General features: G+C 37.8%; 1 protein-coding gene across 2 annotated transcripts; it reads left to right on the forward strand.

Annotated features, from left to right (window-relative positions):
• The first annotated feature begins 552 nt into the window (after positions 1 to 552).
• Positions 553 to 17,798, forward strand: PNLIP (pancreatic lipase). Of its 2 annotated transcripts, none has more exons than XM_055300253.1 (12): positions 553 to 598; positions 1,739 to 1,908; positions 6,508 to 6,630; positions 8,465 to 8,599; positions 9,355 to 9,466; positions 10,882 to 11,001; positions 11,118 to 11,237; positions 11,728 to 11,846; positions 13,986 to 14,115; positions 15,633 to 15,741; positions 16,318 to 16,482; positions 17,735 to 17,798. In XM_055300253.1, the coding sequence occupies exons 1-12, from the start codon at positions 553 to 555 to the stop codon at positions 17,796 to 17,798; spliced, it is 1,413 nt and encodes a 470-aa protein (XP_055156228.1). The 2 variants fall into 2 exon arrangements, with proteins under 2 accessions (XP_055156228.1, XP_055156229.1); XM_055300254.1 differs by having other exon boundaries at positions 1,739 to 1,893.
• Positions 17,799 to 22,051: the final 4,253 nt, after the last annotated feature.

Here is a 22,051-nt window from a genome sequence, read left to right on the forward strand (position 1 = left end):
ACTTGAACTGGTAAGCTTTTAGTATTTGTTTTCAAGCCTGCTGCTATCAAATCTGTGAAAACAACTTAGTTTTACATGTATCCACAAAGCAGCACAGAGAAATGTAAACTAAAAAGAGGCAGACCAGAATCCTTCACTACAATGAAATGATGGTGATTCTGGGCATTATGTAACCTCACTGAAAGAGAACAGTCTGTATGAACCCTTTTCTCATCTTCCCACAAGTACTGTGGAAAACTTGACCTAGGCTATCAGTCTTGGTTTATTTATGATTAAAATTAGAAACACACACTTGGAACTTCCTCTCTTTTCATGCCACTTTTCCACGGAACTTCTCAAAGAGATAAGGTTTGCTTATAAAAGGAACTTTCGGGTGCTATCTGGTTGTGCGTGGAACCCAACGGAACTGCCACGGTGAGTCAGGAACATGTTTTCCAAACCTAACTGATGAGAATTTACCAATTACCCCCAGAGGTCTAACTGAACTTGAATTATGCCAATCTTTTAAAAACTTATTTAGTCTGGCTCAATCATATTTTTAACTTTATTTAGATGCTGCTAATCTGGACACTATCACTGCTGCTGGGAGCAGTAGTAGGTAAGAAAAGATACTCGTGTAGTGCTGGAAGAGATTTCCTGCTTTCAAGAAAGTCTATGATGGCTGAATTCTAGCCACTATGGGATCAGGAGAAGAGCAAAAAGGATGCATGATGGAAAGCAGGGGCAATTGGAATAGGGTTGCAGATAAAATCTAAGATACTCAGTTAAATTAGAATTTCAGATAAACAACAAATATTTCAGATAAACAATGAGTATGTGACAATATTATACTAAAAAGTATTCATTATTTATCTGAAACTCACTTTTGACTTTGATTTTTATTAATCTAGCAACCCTGGTTTGGAGTCAAGTGTGGGATTTGATACTTGGTCCCACTGGCCACATCTGAGCCAAATTCTTAGCCTCTCTGTGCTTCACTATCTTCATCTGTGAAATGGACATAATTACCACCCCCAACATAGGACAACTATGAGACTTATATGAAACAAGTCCTGTAAATCATTTGCCTGGCCCCTGGCACATCGTAACTTTTTGAGAATGCCACACCCACAACAGCTACTACTCCTACTCCTACTGTTAATACAGACTTTATCCTCTTGGACCTCCCTTCCTTTGTGTTGTTCTTTTACCGGTTAACATTCAAGCGTAGAGTTGTGTCAAACCATGGATTTTCTGTTTGATTATTCATGAGCAGCTTCTTCATCATGGGAATCCAGATGCTCCTCAAACATAGGTCAGAGACCTAAATACTCAGCAAGGTAAAGGTATAAAGTTTTGGCATTTGCATGAAACTTAACCAACACACAAGATGACTGCAATGAATTGAAATCTTCACCTCTTTCTAACAACACCTGGGGACGCAAGGCTGCTCTTTGCTTGGGCACCATTGGCCCAAGGAAGATATTCACATTGAGGAGCTAAACTGGGTCCCAACATCGGACCGGACAGAGATGAGAGGAGTGAGGTGGTCATACATTGTAAAAATGAGGAGCAGAAGCCTATTTTTAGCTGGGACACTGAAGCTGTTTTGTGAGTACATTGATAGAAAGATGCCTGGGGATGCGGAGAAAGCAAATATCCCACAAGATGTAATTTAACTCATATTTTGTCAGAAAGACTATTAAAAAGAGCATCCTGATTAAACTAACATCCTTGAAACGCTTCTGGGTGTTTGCAGGAAAAGAAGTCTGCTTCCCAAGACTTGGCTGTTTTAGTGATGACGCCCCATGGGCAGGAATTGCGGAGAGACCCCTCAAAATATTGCCCTGGGCTCCAAAAGATGTCAATACCCGCTTACTCCTATACACTAACGAGAACCCAGATAACTTTCAAGTAAGAGAACTCAATGTTTTCAGAACTAAGTTCTATCCATTTTTTTGTAATAAGAACACTAAATTTTTAAGTTTTCTAAAGTGAACAAATTAGTGGAATTTGCATCTTTGTAAACTTTTGGGGCAATGAGGCTAAGTATTATTTTATTTAACTTGTTTATAAAAAGTCCATTAACTTAATATTATTCTCTTTTTGTTTTAATTTAGATTCACTTTATTTTCTATTAAAGAATAATTGATGTACATTATGGCATTACAGGTTTCAGGTGTACAACATAGTGATTCAATATATAAATTTATGAAATGATCCCCACAACAAGTCTAGTTACCATGTCACCATACAAAGTTGTTGTAATATTAACAATATTCCCTATGCCATGCATCCTCCTGTCTTATTTATTATATAACTAGAAGATTGTATCTCTTAATCCCCTTCATCAATTTCAACCACCCCTCCCCACCTCCATCCCCTCTGGCTATCATTTCAGTTTGCCTTCTGTATCTATGAATTTTGTTTATTCATTTGTTTTGTGTTTTAGATTCACATGTAAGTAATATATGGTATCTGTCCTATCTGACTTATTTCACTTAGCATAAGACCTTCTAGGTCCTTCCATGTTGCCATGAATGGCTGAGAAATATTCCGATATATACTTCTTTGTCTTTATCCAGTTCATCTATCAATGGACATTCAGGTTGCTTCCATATCTTGGCTATTGTAAATAATACTGCAATGAACATAGGGGTACAAATGTCTGTTCAAATTAATGTTTTCATTTTTTTTAGATAAAAACCTAGAGGTGGAATTGCTGGATCATATGGTAGTTCTATTTTTATTTTCTGAGGAACCTCCATTCTGTTTTTTATTTGTGACTGCACCAATTTACATTCCTACCAACAGTGCATGAGGGTTCCTCTTTCTCCATGTGCTCACCGACACTTGTTAATTCTTGTCTTTTTGATAACAGCCATTCTGACAGGTGTGAGGGGATAGCTCATTATGGTTTTGATTTGCATTTCCCTGGTGATGAGTGGTGTTGAGCATCTTTTCCTGCGCCTTTTGTCATATGTTTGTCTTCTTTGGAGAAATGTCTATTCAGATCCTCTGCCTATTATTTAATCTGTTTTTTGATATTGAGTTGTATGTGTTCTTATATACTTTGGATGTTAAGCCCTAATCCAATATATCATTGGCAAATATCTTTTCCCAGTGTGTAGATTGCCTTTTCATTTTGTCAATGGTTTCCTTTGCTTACAAAGACTTTTTAGTCTTCTCTAGTCCCATTTTTTAAAACTTTTTGCTCTTATTGTTCTTGCATGAGGAGACAGATAAAAAAATATTGCTAAGACTATATGGAAAAACTTACAGCCTATGTTTTCTTCTAAGGGGTCTATGGTTTCAGATCTTACATTTTGTCTTTAATATGTTTTGAGTGTATTTTTGTATATGGTATAAGAGAGTGTTCCAGTTTCATTCTTTTGCATGTGGCAGTCCAACACCATTTTTTATTAAAGAGTGTGTCTTTGCCCCACTCTATATTCTTGCCTCCTTTGTAATAGTTTAATTAACCCTAAAATGTGGGTTTATTTCTGGACTTTCTATTCTGTCCCATTGATCCGTGTTTTTGTAGTAGTATCAGGGCCGTATTGTTTTGACTACTATAGCTTTGTAATGTAGTTTGAAATCAAAAGCATGATACTTACAGCTTTGTTCTTCTTTCTCAAGATTTGCTTTGGCTACTCAGGGTCTTTTGTGGTTCCATACAAATTTAGGATTATTGTTCTATTCTATGAAAAGTGTCACTGATGTTTTTATAGGGATTGCATTGAATTTGGATATTGCTTTGGGTTGCATGAACATTTTAACAATATTAATTCTTCCAATAAATGAGCATTGTAGTCTTTTCATTTATTTGTGTTGCCTTCGATTTTCTTCATCAGTGTCATAGTTTTGAGAAGATAGGTCTTTCACTTCCTTGGTTAAATTTATTCTTAGGTATTTTATTCTTTTTGATGCAATTATAAATGAGATTGTTTTCTTAATGTCTCTTTCTAATAGTTCATTATTAGTGTATGGAAATGCAATAGATGGGGATGCCTCAGTGGCTCAATAGTTTAGCGTCAGCCTTCAGTTCAGAGTGTGGTCCTACAATCCTGAGATCAAGTCCCACATCAGGCTCCTTGCAGGGAGGCTGCTTCTCTCTCTGCCTTTGTCTCTGCATCTCTCTCTGTGTTTTATTTATTTTTTCATGAGAGACACAGACTGAGACACAGAGACACAGGCAGAGAGAGAAGCAGGCTCCTCACAGGAAGCCAGATGCAGGACATGATCCTGGATCCCAGGATCATGACCTGAGCCAAAGGCAGACGCTCAACTGGTGAGCCACCCAGGTGTCCCTGCAAAAGATTTCTATATATTGATTTTGTATCCTGCAACTTACTAAATTCAATTTTTAGTTCTAGTCGTTTTTTTGGTGGAGACTTTAGGGTTTTCTATATATAATATTCTGTCATCTACAAATAGTGACAGTTTACTTCTTCTTTTCCAATTTAGATGACTTTTATTTCTTTTTCTTGCCTAATTGCTGTGGCTATTGACTTCCAGTACTATGTCGAATACAAGTGGCAAGAGTGGGCATCCTTGTTTTGTTCCTAATCTTAGAAAAACAAAAGCCTTCAGCTTTTCACTGTTGAGTATGATGTTAACTGTGAGTTTATCATATATGCCTTTTATTATGTCGAGGCACTTCTCTTCTATGCCCAATTTATTGAGGTTTTATTATAAATGGATGGTGTATGTTATCAACTGCTTTTTCTGTATCCATCGATCCATCCATTATTTGTTTTCCTAAACATGGTGTGATATGTCTCATTGATTGATATAAGGCTATTAAACTATCCTTGCATGCCTGGAATAAATCTCACTTAATTGTGGTACATGATCCTTTTAACATATTGTTGAATTCTGTTTGCTAATATTTTGTTGAAGATTTTTACATCGATGTTTATCAGGAATATTGGCCTATAATTTTCTTGTGGTGTGTGTCTGTTTTGGTATTAGAATAATGCAAACCTTGTATAATAAGTTTAGAAGCATTCTTTTCTCTTCAGTTTTTTAGAATAGTTTGAAAAAAATAGGTATTACCTTCTTTAAATGCTTGGTAGACTTCACCTGTGAAGATGTCTGGTTCTGGACTTTTGTTTGTTGGGAAATTTAATTACTGATTCGGTTTTCTTACTAGTAATCAGTGTGTTCAGATTTTATATTTCTTCCTGATTTAGTCTTGAAAGATTTCATGTTTCTAGGAATTTGTTCATTTTTTTCTAGGTTGTCCGGTTTGTTGGCATATAACAGTTAGTAGTAGTCTCCTATGATCCTTTGTATTTTTGTGGTTTCAGTTGTAACTCCCTTTCATTTCTGGTTTTATTTATTGGCCTTCTCTTTTTTTTCTTAGTCTGGCTAAAGTTTCATCAATTTTAGTTATCTTTCAAAGAAATAGCTCTTAGTTTTACTGATCTTTTCTATTGTTTTTTTTTTTTAGGTCTCTGTTACATTTATTTTCACTCTGATTATTTCCTTCCTTTACTAACTTTGTTCTTCTTTTTCTAGTTCCTTTAGGCATGAAGTTAGATTATTTATTTGAGCTTTTTCTTATCTCTTGATGTGGCCCTGTATCACTGAAAACTTCCCTCTTAGAACTGCTTTTGCTGTGTCCCATATATTTTTGAACATTGTCTTTACCTTTTTACTTGTCTCAAGATAATTTTTTAACTATATCTTTGATTTCTTCCTTGACCCATCAGTTGTTTAGTAGCACAGAATTTGGTCTCCACATGTTTGTGTTTTTAACACTTTTCTTCTTGTAATTGATTTCTAGTTTCATATCAGTATGGTCAGAAAATATGCTTGATATGAATTCAATCTTCTTAAATTTATCAAGGCTTGTTTTGTGGCCTAGCCTGTAACTCATTCTTGAAAGTGTCCACGTGCATTTGAGAAGGATGTGTATTCTGCTTTTATGGGATAGAATATCCTGTAAATATATGTTAAATCCATCTGTTGTAATGTGTCTTTTAAGATCACTCATTCCTTATTGATTTTCTGTTGGGAGAGCTATCCATTGGATGTAAATTGGGTGTTCAAGTTCCCTGCTATTATTGTATTACTGTCAATTTCTCCTTTTGCATCTATTAATATTTGCTTTATATAATTAGATGCTTCTATATTGAGTACATAAATATTTACAAGTGTTGTATCTTATTGGATACGCCTCCTTATCTTTATGTAAAGTCCTTCTTTCTTGTTATAGCCTTTGTTTTAAAGTCTATTTTGTCTGATAAAAGTATTACTACACACACAAAGCCTTCCATTATGTGAAGACAAGACCCCTGCATCAACATTATAGCAGACAGTTATCCTGAGTGGGGCAACTGCAGAAATGTTATGATGTCTGGAACTTGATGATTGCAAACAGCTTCCCTATAATAGGATCCTTATTCACAAGGATCTCAAGTCTTGATGGTCTTCTCCTACCCGCCATCTCCCTCCAGGTACAAATGGTTCTATTGCACACCATAAGAAACTTGACATTAAACACTTTTCTTCCCCAAATAGGAACTTACTGCAGATCCATCAATTATCACAAGCTCCAATTTCAAAACAGATAGAAAAACACGCTTTATTATTCATGGATTCATAGACAAGGGAGAAGAAAGCTGGTTGGCCAACATGTGCAAGGTGAGACAAGGTAATCAATTAAGGGAAGATTGTTTCCGGAGTGATGATTAGGAATGGGGAAGGCACAGGCCCCAACCAGTCAAGACAAATGCCAGCCATCATGACACTGGAGGATCACCTGACTCTGCTGGGCCTGGGGTTTTGAAGGGAGGTACAAGAGGTAGTAGGGGGTGGAGGAATCCTGGAACAGTCAGGGCAGCAAGGTTGGCAAGCATTTGGTGGCTCTAAGTAGTGCTTATTTAATAACTAAAGCTGAGATATTTCAAAATTTTAGCAACAAATATTGCCATATTGATGCAATATTAACTGTATTTTTAATAACTTAAATTTTTTTCAGATTTCATTTCTATATGAAGAACTAAGATAACTTATTTTGTCCAAACTAATTGTTTTCCTTTGACTTTCACTTTCTAGTCTTTGATCTCCTATTGTAGCAATATCTAGGAAAGCTGTTGGTTTTCATTTTCAGCTTCTGGTGTTTCAACCACAGGATCCAATTTTCTTTAATTTGCGTTTGGCTACATGCCCCATGATAATGGAGAATTAAAAGACAGAAAATCAAATAGAACAATTTTTCCTAGCAATTGCTAGTGCTTGGGGGAACTTTATCCTTGATTCACAAAGATCCTCCTATACACTTTAAATTCAGACCTGTCTATGACTCAAGCCAAAGGCTAGATTGAATCAAACCCAGAGACTATCCACTGATACTGAAGACAGTCAAAATAAGCAGGCTTCACTTCCCAAGTTTAAGAATAATCAGTAAAACCCTAATTTGTCTTCTAAAATAATTTAAGCTGATGATTATTGAGGAGAGGGTGGTAATAGATTTTCATACAACAGTAAAAGAAAAAGACTAGGTGATTCTTAGTTCAAAGGGAATGTAAACTTTTAGATATATGTACACAGCTTATTTCTGAAATCACCAAAGCAGATTTATTTTTCTTGTATGATTTGGTTTTGACAACATGGTTGCTTTATGATGGAGAAACGAATGGATTGACCTAGAAGGTTAAAGGTCCTAGACTCTAGTTCTTACTCTATCATTAGCCAACCATGACATTAGCACATCATTTTCCCTCTTGGAGACTTCTATCTGCTAAATAAAAAAATTGGAGATGATTTGTAAGATTGGTTCATTCTTCTGAAAGTCCTCTTGGAAAAAAAGGTGGAGATATGTATAAATATGCACATACCCAAACAAACAAAATTCCTGCCAGATCTAACATTCATGAAACTATCATTGACCTGCATCAACCAAAGCTTCAAGTAGATATCTGGTAGGTTATGCTTTTATGACTCATCTGATGTACAGTAAAATATGTTCATCCAAACACTTTGATTAGTCTTTCCATCATGGAAAAGCTTGCTCATTTACCTTCAGTATATTTCTTTGAAAGAATCCTAACATAGCCTGAGGATATGGCACTGAGGCACTGAGGATAGAGCAGTAAGCAAAACAGGCAATATCCTGGGGTGCATTCTAGTAAGGGAAAATGTAGGCTCATGACATTTATGATGCTCTAATGAGACAATCCACTGTACCACATTTTATACACTCTTTCCTGCAACAAATGTCTACACCTCTATTACAGTAGAGATCCCAAGAATCCAGTTCCCGTTATGGCCAAACATTCAACTTGGAGCCAGTGTTAAACTTTAAAAGGGATTTCATATCCATAACAGACTAGAAGTTTTGTTCATTATTTTGGGGTTAAAACAAGCTTGATATTGTAAAGGTCATGGAGGGAATTTACCTTCATTCTCAAATGTGTTAAATCTAATTAATAAAGATTCAGAATTATTGACCTATTTATTGTGTCTTTTGCATCAGAAAATGTTTCTAGTGGAAAGTGTGAACTGCATCTGTGTGGACTGGAAGAGTGGCTCCCGAACTGGTTACACTCAGGCCTCGCAGAACGTCCGGATCGTGGGGGCAGAAGTGGCATATTTTGTTGAAGTTCTTCAGGTAACTATCTCCAGGTTCTATAAAAGCCCATGCACATTGCTCTCTGGAGTCTCTTCAAAAAAGAAAAAAAGTACTGTAGGTATGACAATTGCTGAAGACATCCCTCCACTGAGATTTGACTTTCCCTGTGGTTGAAAAGAAAAAAGCAAAATCATTCCATTAGCCATTCAATCAATCTAGATTTGGGCTTCATCAATATGCCTATTAAAGCCAATAAACTAGTATTTTTAGGTGATGTTACTCAATCAAACAGGTAGGTTGTTTCCACTGAATCCCATCAGTATTCCTTTTAATTTTACCATCTATAAAACCAATTTAGTCTGGTAATGTCAACTTCAAGACGAAATTGCCTTGTTTTTGTTTTTTATTTTTTTAATAGAAGCACAAAGACAACAAGCTAACCTGATTTGGTAACTAAGACCTTAAAATAATGTTAAACTGGAATGTGTTTAAGTAATGGCTTTCATTTTTATCTGCTAACCCATATACTTGCTCACCACCTCTGGATAGTAATTCCTCATCCCCAGCAAGGGTTCCTCTACGTATAAAACAACGAAAGAGAGTCTGACCTCCATCAGCTTAAGCATTTGACCACTGCCATTTTCTATAATACCTGAAAAAATGTCATGAAAATTAGTTGCCTTGAAAGGGCAGCATGTCTTCCTAAAACTCAAGTTTTGTGAACATCTCCTACTGTGGCCATCCTGAAATTTGCAATATTAGAAAACATTCTGAAGAAGTTTTCTTTCCAACAGTCAGCATTTGGGTACTCGCTTTCTGACGTCCACATCATTGGCCACAGCCTGGGATCCCACGCAGCTGGGGAAGCAGGAAGGAGGCTCAATGGCACTGCAGGACGAATCACAGGTTGGTCAAAACAGTAAAAATGGAAACATTGGGGCTAAATGTAGCCTATGCAATCTAGAAGTTTGGAAATTTGGCATTTTCTGGATTGGGCCACATGATCAGAAACCAGTGTGTTCTGAGGCTTTGTGAACTTTTAAAATATTGATCTTTGGCCTACAGAGCCCTAATACACACACACACACACGCGCGCGCAGACACACACACACACACAAATACTGCATGTGACTAAAATTTGAATTGACAGCATTGGGGGGTCTTATTTACACTATTTCTCTATTGTCAGGAATTCACAAAGGATAAGTTTCATGAATAGAATAAATAGCATAGGGACGCCTGGGTGGCTCAGCGGTTGAGTGTCTGCCTCTGGCTCAGGACATGATCCTGGAATCCCAGGATCGAGTCCCACATCAGGCTCCCTGCAGGGGGCCTGCTTCTCCCTCTGCCTATGTCTCTGCCTCTCTCTGTGTGTCTCTCAAGAATAAATAAATAAAATCTTTTTAAAAATAGAATAAATAGCATAAATAACAGAAGAGATAATAAATAGAATTAAACTCAAAGAACTCAAAAATATATAATTAATTATAACCTACTTTGATAGCAAATGATAATTATCCCAGTCCTTATCCACCACAAGTCAAGAATTGCAGGGGACACATGATTTGGCTGGGCTGACCGATTCTGCATGCTGCTAGTTAGATAAAAAAAATACCATTTCACAAATCTCAGACTGTTTGCATTTGGTCAATGGGCTCACATGTTGTATACTCAGGCCCTAAAGCAACCTTGTAGGCTTTGCTATCCTGGGTTTGAGAGGTGAACATCTCAGGGAGCAACCACTTTCCCCTTCCGTCTTCCCACTCTGTCTCTGACCTGATTTTTGTGTTGATACTTTGGATAAACTGGTCACATTTGGATTGCTGGGGACATCTGGATGTCTATCATTAATTTGCTGGAGAGAACATTCTTTCTCATTATTTGTGGATGTTTACAAGAGCCTGCTTAGCCAGGCACTGTCTGTGAAGCGATGGTCCTGGCGACCATGACAATCAAAGTTCTTGCCCTCATAGGATTTTACAGGGGAATGGGAAGGAACTCTTTTATCCTGAACAGCTTTTAGGAGTCTCCCAGAATCTGTCTCTTTCCTTGTAACTGCTGCTAGTAACCAAGATTGTCCCAGTGACTAAGCATTCATAAGTAGAGCCAAATTCCATGGTTCGAGAAAAACTCATTGTAATGCAAATAGAAAATTAGACACAGAAAGTATAAGAAAATGAGAAGGTAGGGAAGAACTAGCTTATCTCTTTCCAGGCATAAGTCATGGTTCCCACCGTGCTTGTACTTGGGTAGGTAATTAATGAAGAAAGGTAAATATGGGTGTACACTGATATTAACATGACATGTCCTATTTACTTTAGGGTTGGATCCAGCTGAACCTTGCTTTGAGGGCACACCCGAATTAGTCCGATTGGACCCCAGCGATGCCCAGTTTGTGGATGTAATTCACACAGATGCTGCCCCTATAATCCCCAACATGGGTGAGTTCTTCAATTCATCTTGCGTGAGTGTTTTTTGAGTCCATATATTAGAGTGTTTTAGAATGTTTTGAGTCTATATATTAACATCAACTTTCTCATATTTTAATATTCCTCAGGGTTTGGAATGAGTCAAACTGTAGGCCACCTAGATTTCTTTCCAAATGGAGGAAAAGAAATGCCTGGATGTCAGAAGAATATTCTCTCTCAGATTGTTGACATAGATGGGATCTGGGAAGGTAAAACCATTACGTACATGAAGAGATTTATGGGAAAATTTGTTTCACTTTTTTGCTAAATTTGCTGGATATTTTGGCACGGGTCTCACATTTTCTATAACAAAGGACTTTTAACCCAAAATGCAGGCTTTTCACTGGGGAAAGTGGGCATGAGGAGATTATAGGAAGAAAATGTATTTGTAGCCAACTTTCTAAGGATCTAATTCAGGGAATTCTTTACTAATTTGTACTTATACCTATGTGGACCGATCTCCTTCTTTTAAAGTTATTTTTCCGTTTCATTTATCTATGGAATTACTATTAAAATCTTAAATAGTATTTAACTTCTAATTGCATCACAAATCATAAATATGCTTCATAGATGATTTTGTTCTGTGACCACCATGAGTTCACACTAATTAGAAAAATCTATTCAACAACCATGTTCTAATCAGAACATTAACTTGGAAAAATAAACTCTGTTGCTGATGTATACTGTCTGATTTCAAAGGGACTCGTGACTTTGTGGCCTGTAATCACTTAAGAAGTTACAAGTATTACTCTGATAGCATCCTCAACCCCGACGGCTTTGCTGGATTCCCTTGTGCCTCTTACAGTGTTTTCACTGCAGTAAGTAGACTCCACTTTGAACCTAAAGAATTTTGTGGCCATCACTTCTCATGACGGGTGTAGTTCACTGTATATGACATGCATTCAGTGAATGCCTCTATATGATTGCCACACTATTTATACTTTTAATTATACATACTTTTATTTTTTTAATTGAAGTATAGATGACATACATATTTATGGTAATAGTGATGAGGCATTGGAGAACGTCAGAGAAATGGCCTTGTATTCTGAAATGTTCCATGTCTACCTTCTTCACTATCACTTCAGTATGTATCAGGCAAATGTTTAAACTTGTTTTAGAAATAACTATAACTAAAAAAAAAAAGGCTATGGAAATCTGAGCTATGGCTATAGGATGCCAATAAATATGGAAAACTTGTCTTAAAACTGATCATACAAAACTATATCATTATGGGCATCTGGATATTTCTGTGCAATCTCATAATTGCTAAGTTTTTGTTTGTTTGCTTGCTTGCTTTTGAGTTTTCATCTTGTTTCGTATTTGCTAGGTATCTGGGTTAGAATCCTCAAATGTGATCTTGAAAATGATATATCTATTGCCTGTTATTTTTTCTTGATTTTCCTTTCACTATATTTTTTTCAAATAAAAATACATAACTTATGTCATTTCATAAGTAACATTTTAAGTAAGATGCCAGGTAAAGACATAATTATCAAGGATGTATAACTTAGTGCTGAAGAGAAAAGATCTGAAATCTGATTTCATCATTAAATGACTGAATGATTTGGGAGAAATGCTCAACCTCTCTAAGGCAGTTTTTTCATTTCTAAATGTAAATATTAATGGTAGACTCCATAGGTTTGGCGGGAGGATTTAATGAGATGATATGTTTTAATACCTAAGTTTGGAATCTAAAATATAATAATGAGCATTCAACAACTGTTGACTGTATATATTTGGGGGAAGTGCATAGTTTATTTACAGTATAGCTTGTGTACGTAAGAAAACCATCCTTCTTCTTTGGTCTAACTTTGTTTTTATCTTTTCCTGGATCCTCAATCTCTAGGTAATGGGGAAAATAAGCAAAGAAACTTTAAGTTTCATTCAGTTAAAATTCAGTCTGATTCAGTAATATAAATAGTCCTTTTAGGTGATGCTCAGACACTTTTTAAGAAAAAGTTCTCAGTTTTGCATATTTCTCAGCCTTGGGACTCCATCATCTTGTGTCTAAGCTGGTATTGGGTACGATGATCATGGTGGTGGTGGTCAGTGAGTGTATAGGGCAGACAGAAGGACTTGGGGGCCTGCTTATTGACAGATATGGGGCTGGCTTCTGCATATAATGTCTAGGCACATCTACTCTTCTGCCTTGGCCAACTTTTCCATATAGCTCTGGCCATTTCTTCCTAGACCAGCTCAGTCTCTCCTTAGCTTTTGCTGGATGCAGACTCTGAGACTTGGCCCAGTCCTCATCTAGTTCATTGATTCAGGAGTCTGCCCTGGTCTCCATTGTGGAGCAGGATTGCCCCTCCAAAAAAACAATTTTGATGTCTTTCCAACTCTGTTTCTCCCTTTTCCTCTCTTGTTCCCATAACTCCTGGCCCTGAAAGAGGACATGTTCTTAAGTTCTATATATCTTCTCCAAACCCCAACCTCACAGCTAAGACTTAAGGGCCAACTGGGGCTTTTTCTGCTCACATTGGGAGAATTCTGAGAGGTGAATCCTTCAGAACTTAATATGCTAAGTGGGAGCTAAAAAATGTGAGAAAAACCTGACTTCTAATGGGTCCTATTTTGCATATCACTCCCTGCTCTTTCTTTGGCAATCTTTCTAAAATAAATTCTAACCACCTATAGGCAGGAGGATGTCTGAGCAGCTTACAGAGGCAAAAGAGAAAAGATTGAAATATCTGCATAAATACATATTTAAGTTCCGTTTTTGTATGATTTTTATATTTTTGTTAGTATTGTGTTATTTAATAGTAAAGTCTCTGATTTGTCATTGTAACTAATGAAATGCATTTTTAATTTTTGCTGACACATAATGAAAGTTGGCTTTTGCCATCAAGACACAAGTGGCTTTAGAATATTCGAACTATAACAACATGTGGAAAAAGATGGCGCACTATTAAAAGAAAGAGTGTCCTCATTCATCATTTGCTAATTTTCCCTAGAACAAGTGCTTCCCCTGCCCAAGCGAAGGCTGCCCACAGATGGGTCATTATGCTGACAGATTTCCTGGAAAAACTGACAAAGTGAACCAGATATTTTATCTAGACACTGGTGATGCCAGCAATTTTGCCCGTGAGTCTCTACTATAGTTGCTTTAAATTCATAAGCTCTGTATTATCATGTTTGGTGAAAATGTGTGAAATTGCTCCTCTGTACAAAAGTTGTAAACACTCCTTCCCAACATGGAAAAATTTTCAAAAGTTGTGCTCAATGCAACTCTGGCTAATTGAGGTAACGGAGCAGAATTTGGAGACCCGAACTAACAATGATACAAAAATTAACTTCTTCATATTTAATTCTGGTGCTGAATTTGGGAGACTTCTTCCACTCCAGACTCTTCCAATTCAGTCGGAAGTTTCACTAAAGCAAAATTCTGAGGTTTTGTACAAGCAGAAAAGTAATCCAGGAGAGAGATGGGAGAGGTTGTGGGAATGGCAGGGAGATTTAAGAGCTGTTTAGGGTAGTAGACTCTGTGGGTGATAGGAATTGGAGGTGATAGGAATTAATCACCATTGCAGCAGTGGTGAGGCATGCTCCTTCCTGAGTCACAGAGGGAGGAAACTATTTAGATGGGAATCAGGGGGGTTGGTTGCATTGTAAAAACTAAAGCCCAGTTATATCCCCTTCTCAATTTGGCCCAGGTTAGCTCTAAATGACATAAACTGCTAATTAAATCTTGACTAGTACCACAAAGTGGTTGCCATAAATTAATATATTTCTAATGGCAAGGGAAAGCTGAATTACAGAATTTTAAAAATAAATGTAGACAATTTAGACAAAAAAACAAGACTCTAAAAATGTGATAACTTGTGAAAATACTAAATTGAGGGGTTTCTGGGTGGCTCAGTTGGTTAAGCATCTGCCTTTGGCTCAGGTCATAATCTCAGGATTGAGTCCCACATGGGGCTCCCTACTCAGCAGGGAGTCTGCTAGTCCCTCTGCCTCTCCCCCCACTTCTTTTCTCTTTCTCACTCTCACATAAATAAAATCTTAAAAAGAAAAGAAAATAAATTGATGAAAATGTCATACTCTATCATTTTCCCACTTATTTTTAGGTTTTATTTATTTTATTTGAGAGAGAGAGAGAGAGAGAGAGAGAGAGGGAAGGAGAGAACAAGCCAGTGAGGGGCAGAGCAAGAGGGAGAGAAAGAATCCCCAGGCAGACTCAACACTGAGCTCAATGACAGACACAGGGCTTGATCTCATGGCTGTGACAAGATCATGACCTGAGCCAAAACCAAGAGTTGGAAGCTTAACTGATTGAGCCAACCAGGCACCTCTTTCCTACTTTCTTTTAAGATAAAGTTCTTTTAATATTCAAAAATAAATTGTTAAGTTAAGAAATTGAAAGCAAAATATATGACTTACATATATTACTTGAGATGTATCGACTTTGGAAAGATTCCATGCTCCTCCCGAGGCCCCACACCTGTCTTCTGAACATTGAGAGGAAGGACACTATTTGATTAGAAGAACAACCAATACTATATATAAATTACTCAAAAATCAGCAGCAGTGGCATCCAAGTTAGCCTGGTTTTAACATATCTTCTCTATAAGCTGACAGTTTGCAAATATTTTTCCCCGCAGGTTGGAGGTATAAGGTAGCTGTCACACTGTCTGGGAAGAAGGTTACAGGACACATGCTAGTTTCTCTGTTTGGAAATAAAGGAAATTCTAAACAGTATGAAATTTTCAAGTGAGTAAAATATTATCCACTTTTTAAATGCTGTAATCTTTTGCACATATAATGCATGTGATGCACATAAGCATTTATCCGTAACTATATGGGAATATAGTACCACCACATGTCATTCCAAGGAAGAGATTTTTTTTAGCTTGCACCTTAATACATTTCAGAATTCTGTTTCTGAATTTTTTCTCTGCTATTTCCTGAGAAAACCACTGATGTTTGCCTTGATCCCTGGCATCTGATTTATAATCAGTAAATAATTATTCTGTCCACAAAACAACTAGGAAAACATGATACGATGATGTCACCATTTATTAAATTGTGGGAGGTTTGTGTCTAAAACGTATTAAGTTTTATTATAGTAAGGATGACTTTAAGGTAATACAACTTAATGTTGGCAAATGACCTGCCACTGAGTTGCATGCATGTCTGCATTTATTTAATACATGAGAGTGGCAAGTGTACTGTCAATCATCCTACTAGAGATGCATCATAACCTGGTTTTAGAAACATATATGTACAGATTTATATGTATATTTTTGTATCTTCATGTATGTTTTCATTAACTTCTCAATTCTCAAGGGGCACTCTCCAACCAGAGAGCACTCATTCCAATGAATTTGACTCTGATGTGGAAGTTGGAGATGTGCAGAAGGTTAAATTTGTTTGGTACAACAATGTGATCAACCCAACTCTACCCAGAGTGGGAGCATCCAAGATCACAGTGGAAAGAAATGATGGAAAAGTGTAAGTAATAAAAATCCAAAGATCCCAAATAAAAATCCAAAAATCCAAAGAGAACAAGTCACCTTTGCTACTCCCACTGGAAGTCTACGTTAGGTTAAACCTCTGATGATAGTTCTCCAAAGCCAAGGCCACATTTGCTTCCCTACTACCTTCTGTTTCTTTAGGAAAAAAAAAAAAAGAATAGAACTTTCAGGGAATAACTTTGAGAGATTTGTCAATGAGCATGTGTCATTTGATGCAAGTTAAGTGTTAAGTTGAGAATCTGGCTTCATGTCACTAAGGTGAAAAGAGTGATTTTGTTTGGTAACTGTGCTTTGTGTTATGTGTCTGACAGCAAGTCATGAGTTGTATGGTGGGGAGGGTGGATGGGAGGGGGCAAGAAGGATTAGAGATTAGAGATTATGAAGAAACAGGAGAGTAAATTGGGGTAATGACTATGCTTACTCTACTGATGGTGGTGATGGAATGGGGGCACTATTCTTATTTCCATTAAAGACAATTAAATGAAGCCTCAGTGCCATAATTTGTAGGCAGCAAATTGGACTCCAGCAAGTTCTTAACTACCACGAAAAAAAATTCAGTTCAACTTTATTCATATATAGATCGTGTGTGCCCTTCATTTCTTGTGTCCTTTATCAGTATTAGTGTTTAACCTTTAATTTCCTATTTGTGAGTGTGCCAGCTATCAGACCACAGAGAGGAAAATGAAAATGAGAAGACAAGAGCACCTTCTGAGCACCTTTTATGTCCCAGGCACTTTACATAGGTTCATATATGTTATTAAAGAAAATTAGCTCCCAAGCAAGCTAACTTTTGTTCAGTCTTAATGAGTAATGCTAGTCATTTCAACTCAATTATTGAATTAAATAAGAATGCCTAGTGAATGTAACACCAGGACCTCAGAAATTTCCCTCGGATTTCTGAAATCCCTGGCTGATTTCTTATCATGCACTGATTAACAATGTGCCCAGTGCTTAGTAGGTGCTTCAGGATATGACAAATGAACGCTCCCTGTCCTTAGGGGCATCCAGTGATGCTTCCTCTCTCTGCTATTGCACAGCTATGAAAGAACATTGGAAAAGAGAATTCAGTCCTTTATACAGAAGAGGTCTGTCTTCCCTTGGCCAATGTCTGGTCTCAGGCACAGGGAACGGTTTTCACTCACAACAGGGAGAAGAGAAGCTGTCTTTATGCTCAGTGCACAAGCTGTGCACCAAGAAAAGCTGATTTTTCTGTTGTTTTCTCTCTGCAGATTCAACTTCTGTAGTAAAGAAACCGTGAGGGAAGATATTTTACTTACTCTTACCCCATGTTAAGAATCACAGACCTGTGGCCACCACGTATCTTACTACTAATAAAATCTCATAGTGAAGCAATCATTTCTTTGTTGTCATGTCTTTTTTTCCCCATGTAACTTTTGGATAATGTGATTAAAATCCAAAATTTGGAGTTGATCCAAAGAACCACAAATGACTATTGAAGTCTGCTACACGTTCCGGGGCATTTGAGCTTGGGAATATTGTTTACTTGGCACTGACATCATGCCCATGGCTAAGATTACTGGTGTCATTCTGATCACTTAAGGCAGACTTCCTTAAGATGACCCCCTCCTGGGGTGAACACACGGCGAGTAGCAACCATTGCCACTTTCCCATCGTCTTTACGTTCTGTGTCTGCATCTAATCAGACGTCTCAGGAAAAATGACACATAAAGAGACAAGGACTGAGCAGATCCAATGCTTCTTGACCAGTCTTTCTGCTCACAGTGGGGTGGCCCCAGGCCCCTCTCCTCTCCGCAGCCTTTTTAATTTTTCTAAAGCACAAATCAAAGATCCTCCCAATGGTCCCCAGGTAAGAATCCACAACCCTCAGTGAGCCTTATGAGACCCTCTTGTCTAATTTTGAACTGAGGACTCTAGCATCATCTCTCACCACGTTTCTTCTAGAAATAAACATTCCAGCACTGTCCTCAAAGCTTCCCTAATCTCAGATGCTGCTGGACCTTTACACAAACTCTTCCTCTCCCTCGGGAGGTCCTTTCTCCTGTCTTCTTGCCTATTGAACTCCTTTTGCTTCTTAAATCTGTGTGTAGACATCATTTCTTCTAGGAAGACTTCCTTCACTTCCATTTCCACACCCCCTAAGACTGGATGAGAGGCTCCCCTACTACATTACTGCTGCACCCAGAACTTACCCCATCTCAGCACTTATTTCTCTAAATTTGTAATTGCCTATTTACTTGTCTGCATATCTCTCCTTAGGGGGCTTACATGTTGTATGTGGCTGGCAAATGCCTGGCATGTAGTGGGATGCCAGTAACCATCTTATTAATGGAAAGAATGATTACTCCGCTAGAGTCTGGTATTTAAAATTACTGTTCAGTTACATTAAAATTACATGTCCAATTACATTTAAAATTACATGTCCAATCACTAATATCCGAAAAGAGAAAGAGCCACCTGTGCTAGGTTTTGAAAGGTTTGTGAGGATTTGCCAAGAGGACATGGCAAATGGAGGCGGTAGGGCACTCCAGAAAGAGCGAACAAAGCCACAGAGATGTGAAAATGCTTTTCATTCTGTGCTTCACCAAAGTACCCACAAGTTGATCAACACAGGTAAACTTGTTCTGCAAATCATTAATCCGTACTCATCAGGATGCTTCCACTTGCATGAACTCAAGGCTCTAATTCAAACAGGCTTAAACAACAAGGAACTGGATTGGCTCACATGATTGGAAAGCCCAGAGATGGGGAAGCTTCAGGTTTTGTTGAACCAACAACTTAATGACCTCTTCAGAGCCATTTTTCTCCTGTTCCCATGCTCTCTTGTCTATGGTATCTATTAGTTTTATACCAAGGCTGGCTCCTCTCCCAGTTAACTTACCATAATTAAGACCATACAGACCTTCTCTTTCACATTCACTCTTTTCACAAAAAGTGCATCTTCCTCCCTGTCTTCCCAAATGAAATCCCTGAGATTTACTCTGATTGGCCTGTGGCCTGAGAAATGGAATGTGCGCATTGGCATAACCCAGTCAGGGCGTACTCCTGCAACACATGTGGATACTGTATGTGGAGGAGGAATGAAAATTCGAATGGAAGGGAGGACTCCTGGGGCTTTGGCTGGAGCAATTAGAAAGATGGAGACACCATTGGCTGAAATGAGGACTACATTGGGAGGAACAGTTTCCAGGAGGGAGGTCAGATTTAGTCATCAACTTTGAGATGCTCATCAGACATCCAATTGCCATATAAGTGAGAACTTATATACACAAACACTGAGCTGAAGGTAGAGGTCTGGGTTACACATGTAAACTTTGGTGTCATCAGTGTATGCATCAAATAATTTTAAGCCCCGAATTTCCCTGTAAAGAGATTATGCAATGCTTAATACATGTTGAGTGTTTAATAAATGTTTTTAATTATAATTACTATGAATTCCTCTTGGAACTTTTCTATAACACACTAATAATGGTGAATAGTGAATAATAAAATAAATGAATAAAAAGATTGCCTGCAAATTGACTCAAGTAACAAGACGGAACAAAGGGTTTTAAAAGAATTTAATCTTTAAAAATACATCTGTTAAAAACCCTTTTGTTAGGAAGGATATCCATTTTCATCATAATGAAGCAGTTTGCAAATTGCTTTAATTGTTTCAGGGAAGTTGTTTTCTTAAATCATTTACCTATATCTGATCTCAGTAAATTTTTAGGAAATATTTCTATTTCTAGAGGCCCTTTAGGTGGGAGTTTGATATCCATTGAAAGGATGAACCAGTCCATGTATAAATGATTCACTTTGAGTCTGTGTTGTTTAACCTATTTCTTGCAGGACTTTCTTTCTTTTTTTCAAGGTTGGATGTTAAAAGCTGATTGTATCAACTCTGTGGTTCATCCTGCTCTGAAAGGGTCTTTCAGAAAGCAACTGACTGCCTCCTCTGTATTGTTTTTGTTTTTTCCTAACATTTGCATTCTGCTTACAGTGTGCCTGCCCTGCATTATTCTAAACGCTTTATGCGCATTACTCAGTTAATTCTGACAATACACTATAAAGTCAGTGCTCTTATCCCCATTTTCAGGGGAAGCAGCTGCAGCACAGAGTGGTCACAACTTGCCCCAGGTCACAGACTATTTCTTGGCGGATCTAGGTTTTCCCAAGGGCATCACGATGTAAAATTTTTCATGTGTCCCTCTTGGTCGACTGGACTCTTCAGTGGCCTTCGGCCAGCCTCACCATTCCTGCTCCAGGATGCTAGGATTCATCACTGTGTTGTGTAACGGCTGCTGAGGTTCAAGACTCTGCAAAGGCATTTCTTCTTTTCCCAAATGCCCCGGGACTCTTGTGCACAAATACATGTATGTGCACATGTGCACACACACCCACGTTATAATCAAAGAGAGGGTGGGAGAAATATACAAAGGGGACCTCTCAAGTGATAGCAAGTAAAAAATTAACAAGTTTTTGTCTACTATCTACATAGCTGTGAGCAAGGCCTTGAACTCCCAAAACACCTCGAGACTAACATATGGTACTATGATAAGGGTTTATGGGGATACTCATTGCAGATAATAGGGTGAATGTTTGAATGTTTGCCTAAAAGGAGACAGACTATGGGAGGGTGCTGTATGGTGAGTAAATTAGCTGGTATTTCCTGAATAGGTGTAGTCACCCAAATAAAAATTTATTTCCTAACCCTGGGGCAGACCCAACTTGAACCACTGTAGACAGCAGTGCTAACTCAAGAGCACTGAGAATTCCCAGTTTCTGACTTCATGGCAATTGCACATTTGAACCATTGTGCTCCCAGTGCCCTCATCTCCTAGGGCTATCTGGTCTCACCTCAACTTTCCTGTCTCCTAATTTAAACAAGTCACTTATGTGGTGATAAGTCCTAGAAGGTTTGTGAAGATGGAGGAGTGTAACTTTTGAAGCAACACAAGCAACTTGCCCCTGGAAACCCCGCCAGTCACTTTTCTGCAGGCTCCCCATCTGTCCTGCTGCCTAAAAATGTCCTCTCAACTTCTTTAGACATCTCTTTGATTTTTACCCCACTCCCAAACTCCTGAGCCTTCCTTGTGTAGACGGATTTAGCTATGCCATGGTTTTCTAGGATTAGAGACCACACTTTGGGTGCCTTGTCCCCTCCAGTCAAAGTGGATCCCCATAGAATGTTCTCCTAAATAAAGGCAGTCCTGCCCTAAGAGGAATTCTGACTCCAACTGTTAAGATGACAATTTCTTACCTCTACTTTTTAGATATCATTTGAATCCAAACTAACTTATGTATCCCTCCTCAAAAGATTCAAAATTATTCTTTTCAGCTTAAGACGCAAAGACAACAGCAAAAAAAAAAAAAAAAAAAAAAAAAAAAAAAAAAAAAAAAAAAAAAAAAATTAGCTGAAAAGGGAATCCACTTTACGGTATGAATTACATAAATTTATACCGAACAAACAGTTCACTTTGGCACACATGCACACACACACGTATCACACACATACACACTCTAAGTAGTGAATCATATTCAGGCCTAGTATAGGTTTCATCTAAGGTTTACTGCCAACTTCTCTG

Source organism: Nyctereutes procyonoides, unplaced genomic scaffold (assembly GCF_905146905.1).
Source record: "Nyctereutes procyonoides isolate TBG_1078 unplaced genomic scaffold, NYPRO_anot_genome, whole genome shotgun sequence".
NCBI classification, from domain to species: Eukaryota; Metazoa; Chordata; class Mammalia; order Carnivora; family Canidae; genus Nyctereutes; species Nyctereutes procyonoides.

Excerpts from the sequence above, each read along its gene's own strand:
- PNLIP (XM_055300253.1), top strand. The coding sequence starts at position 553 with ATGCTGCTAATCTGGACACTATCACTGCTGCTGGGAGCAGTAGTAG. Across the intron at positions 6,631-8,464 it reads GGTTGGCCAACATGTGCAAG|AAAATGTTTCTAGTGGAAAG; the intron begins GTGAGACAAGGT and ends CTTTTGCATCAG. Across the intron at positions 8,600-9,354 it reads ATTTTGTTGAAGTTCTTCAG|TCAGCATTTGGGTACTCGCT; the intron begins GTAACTATCTCC and ends TCTTTCCAACAG.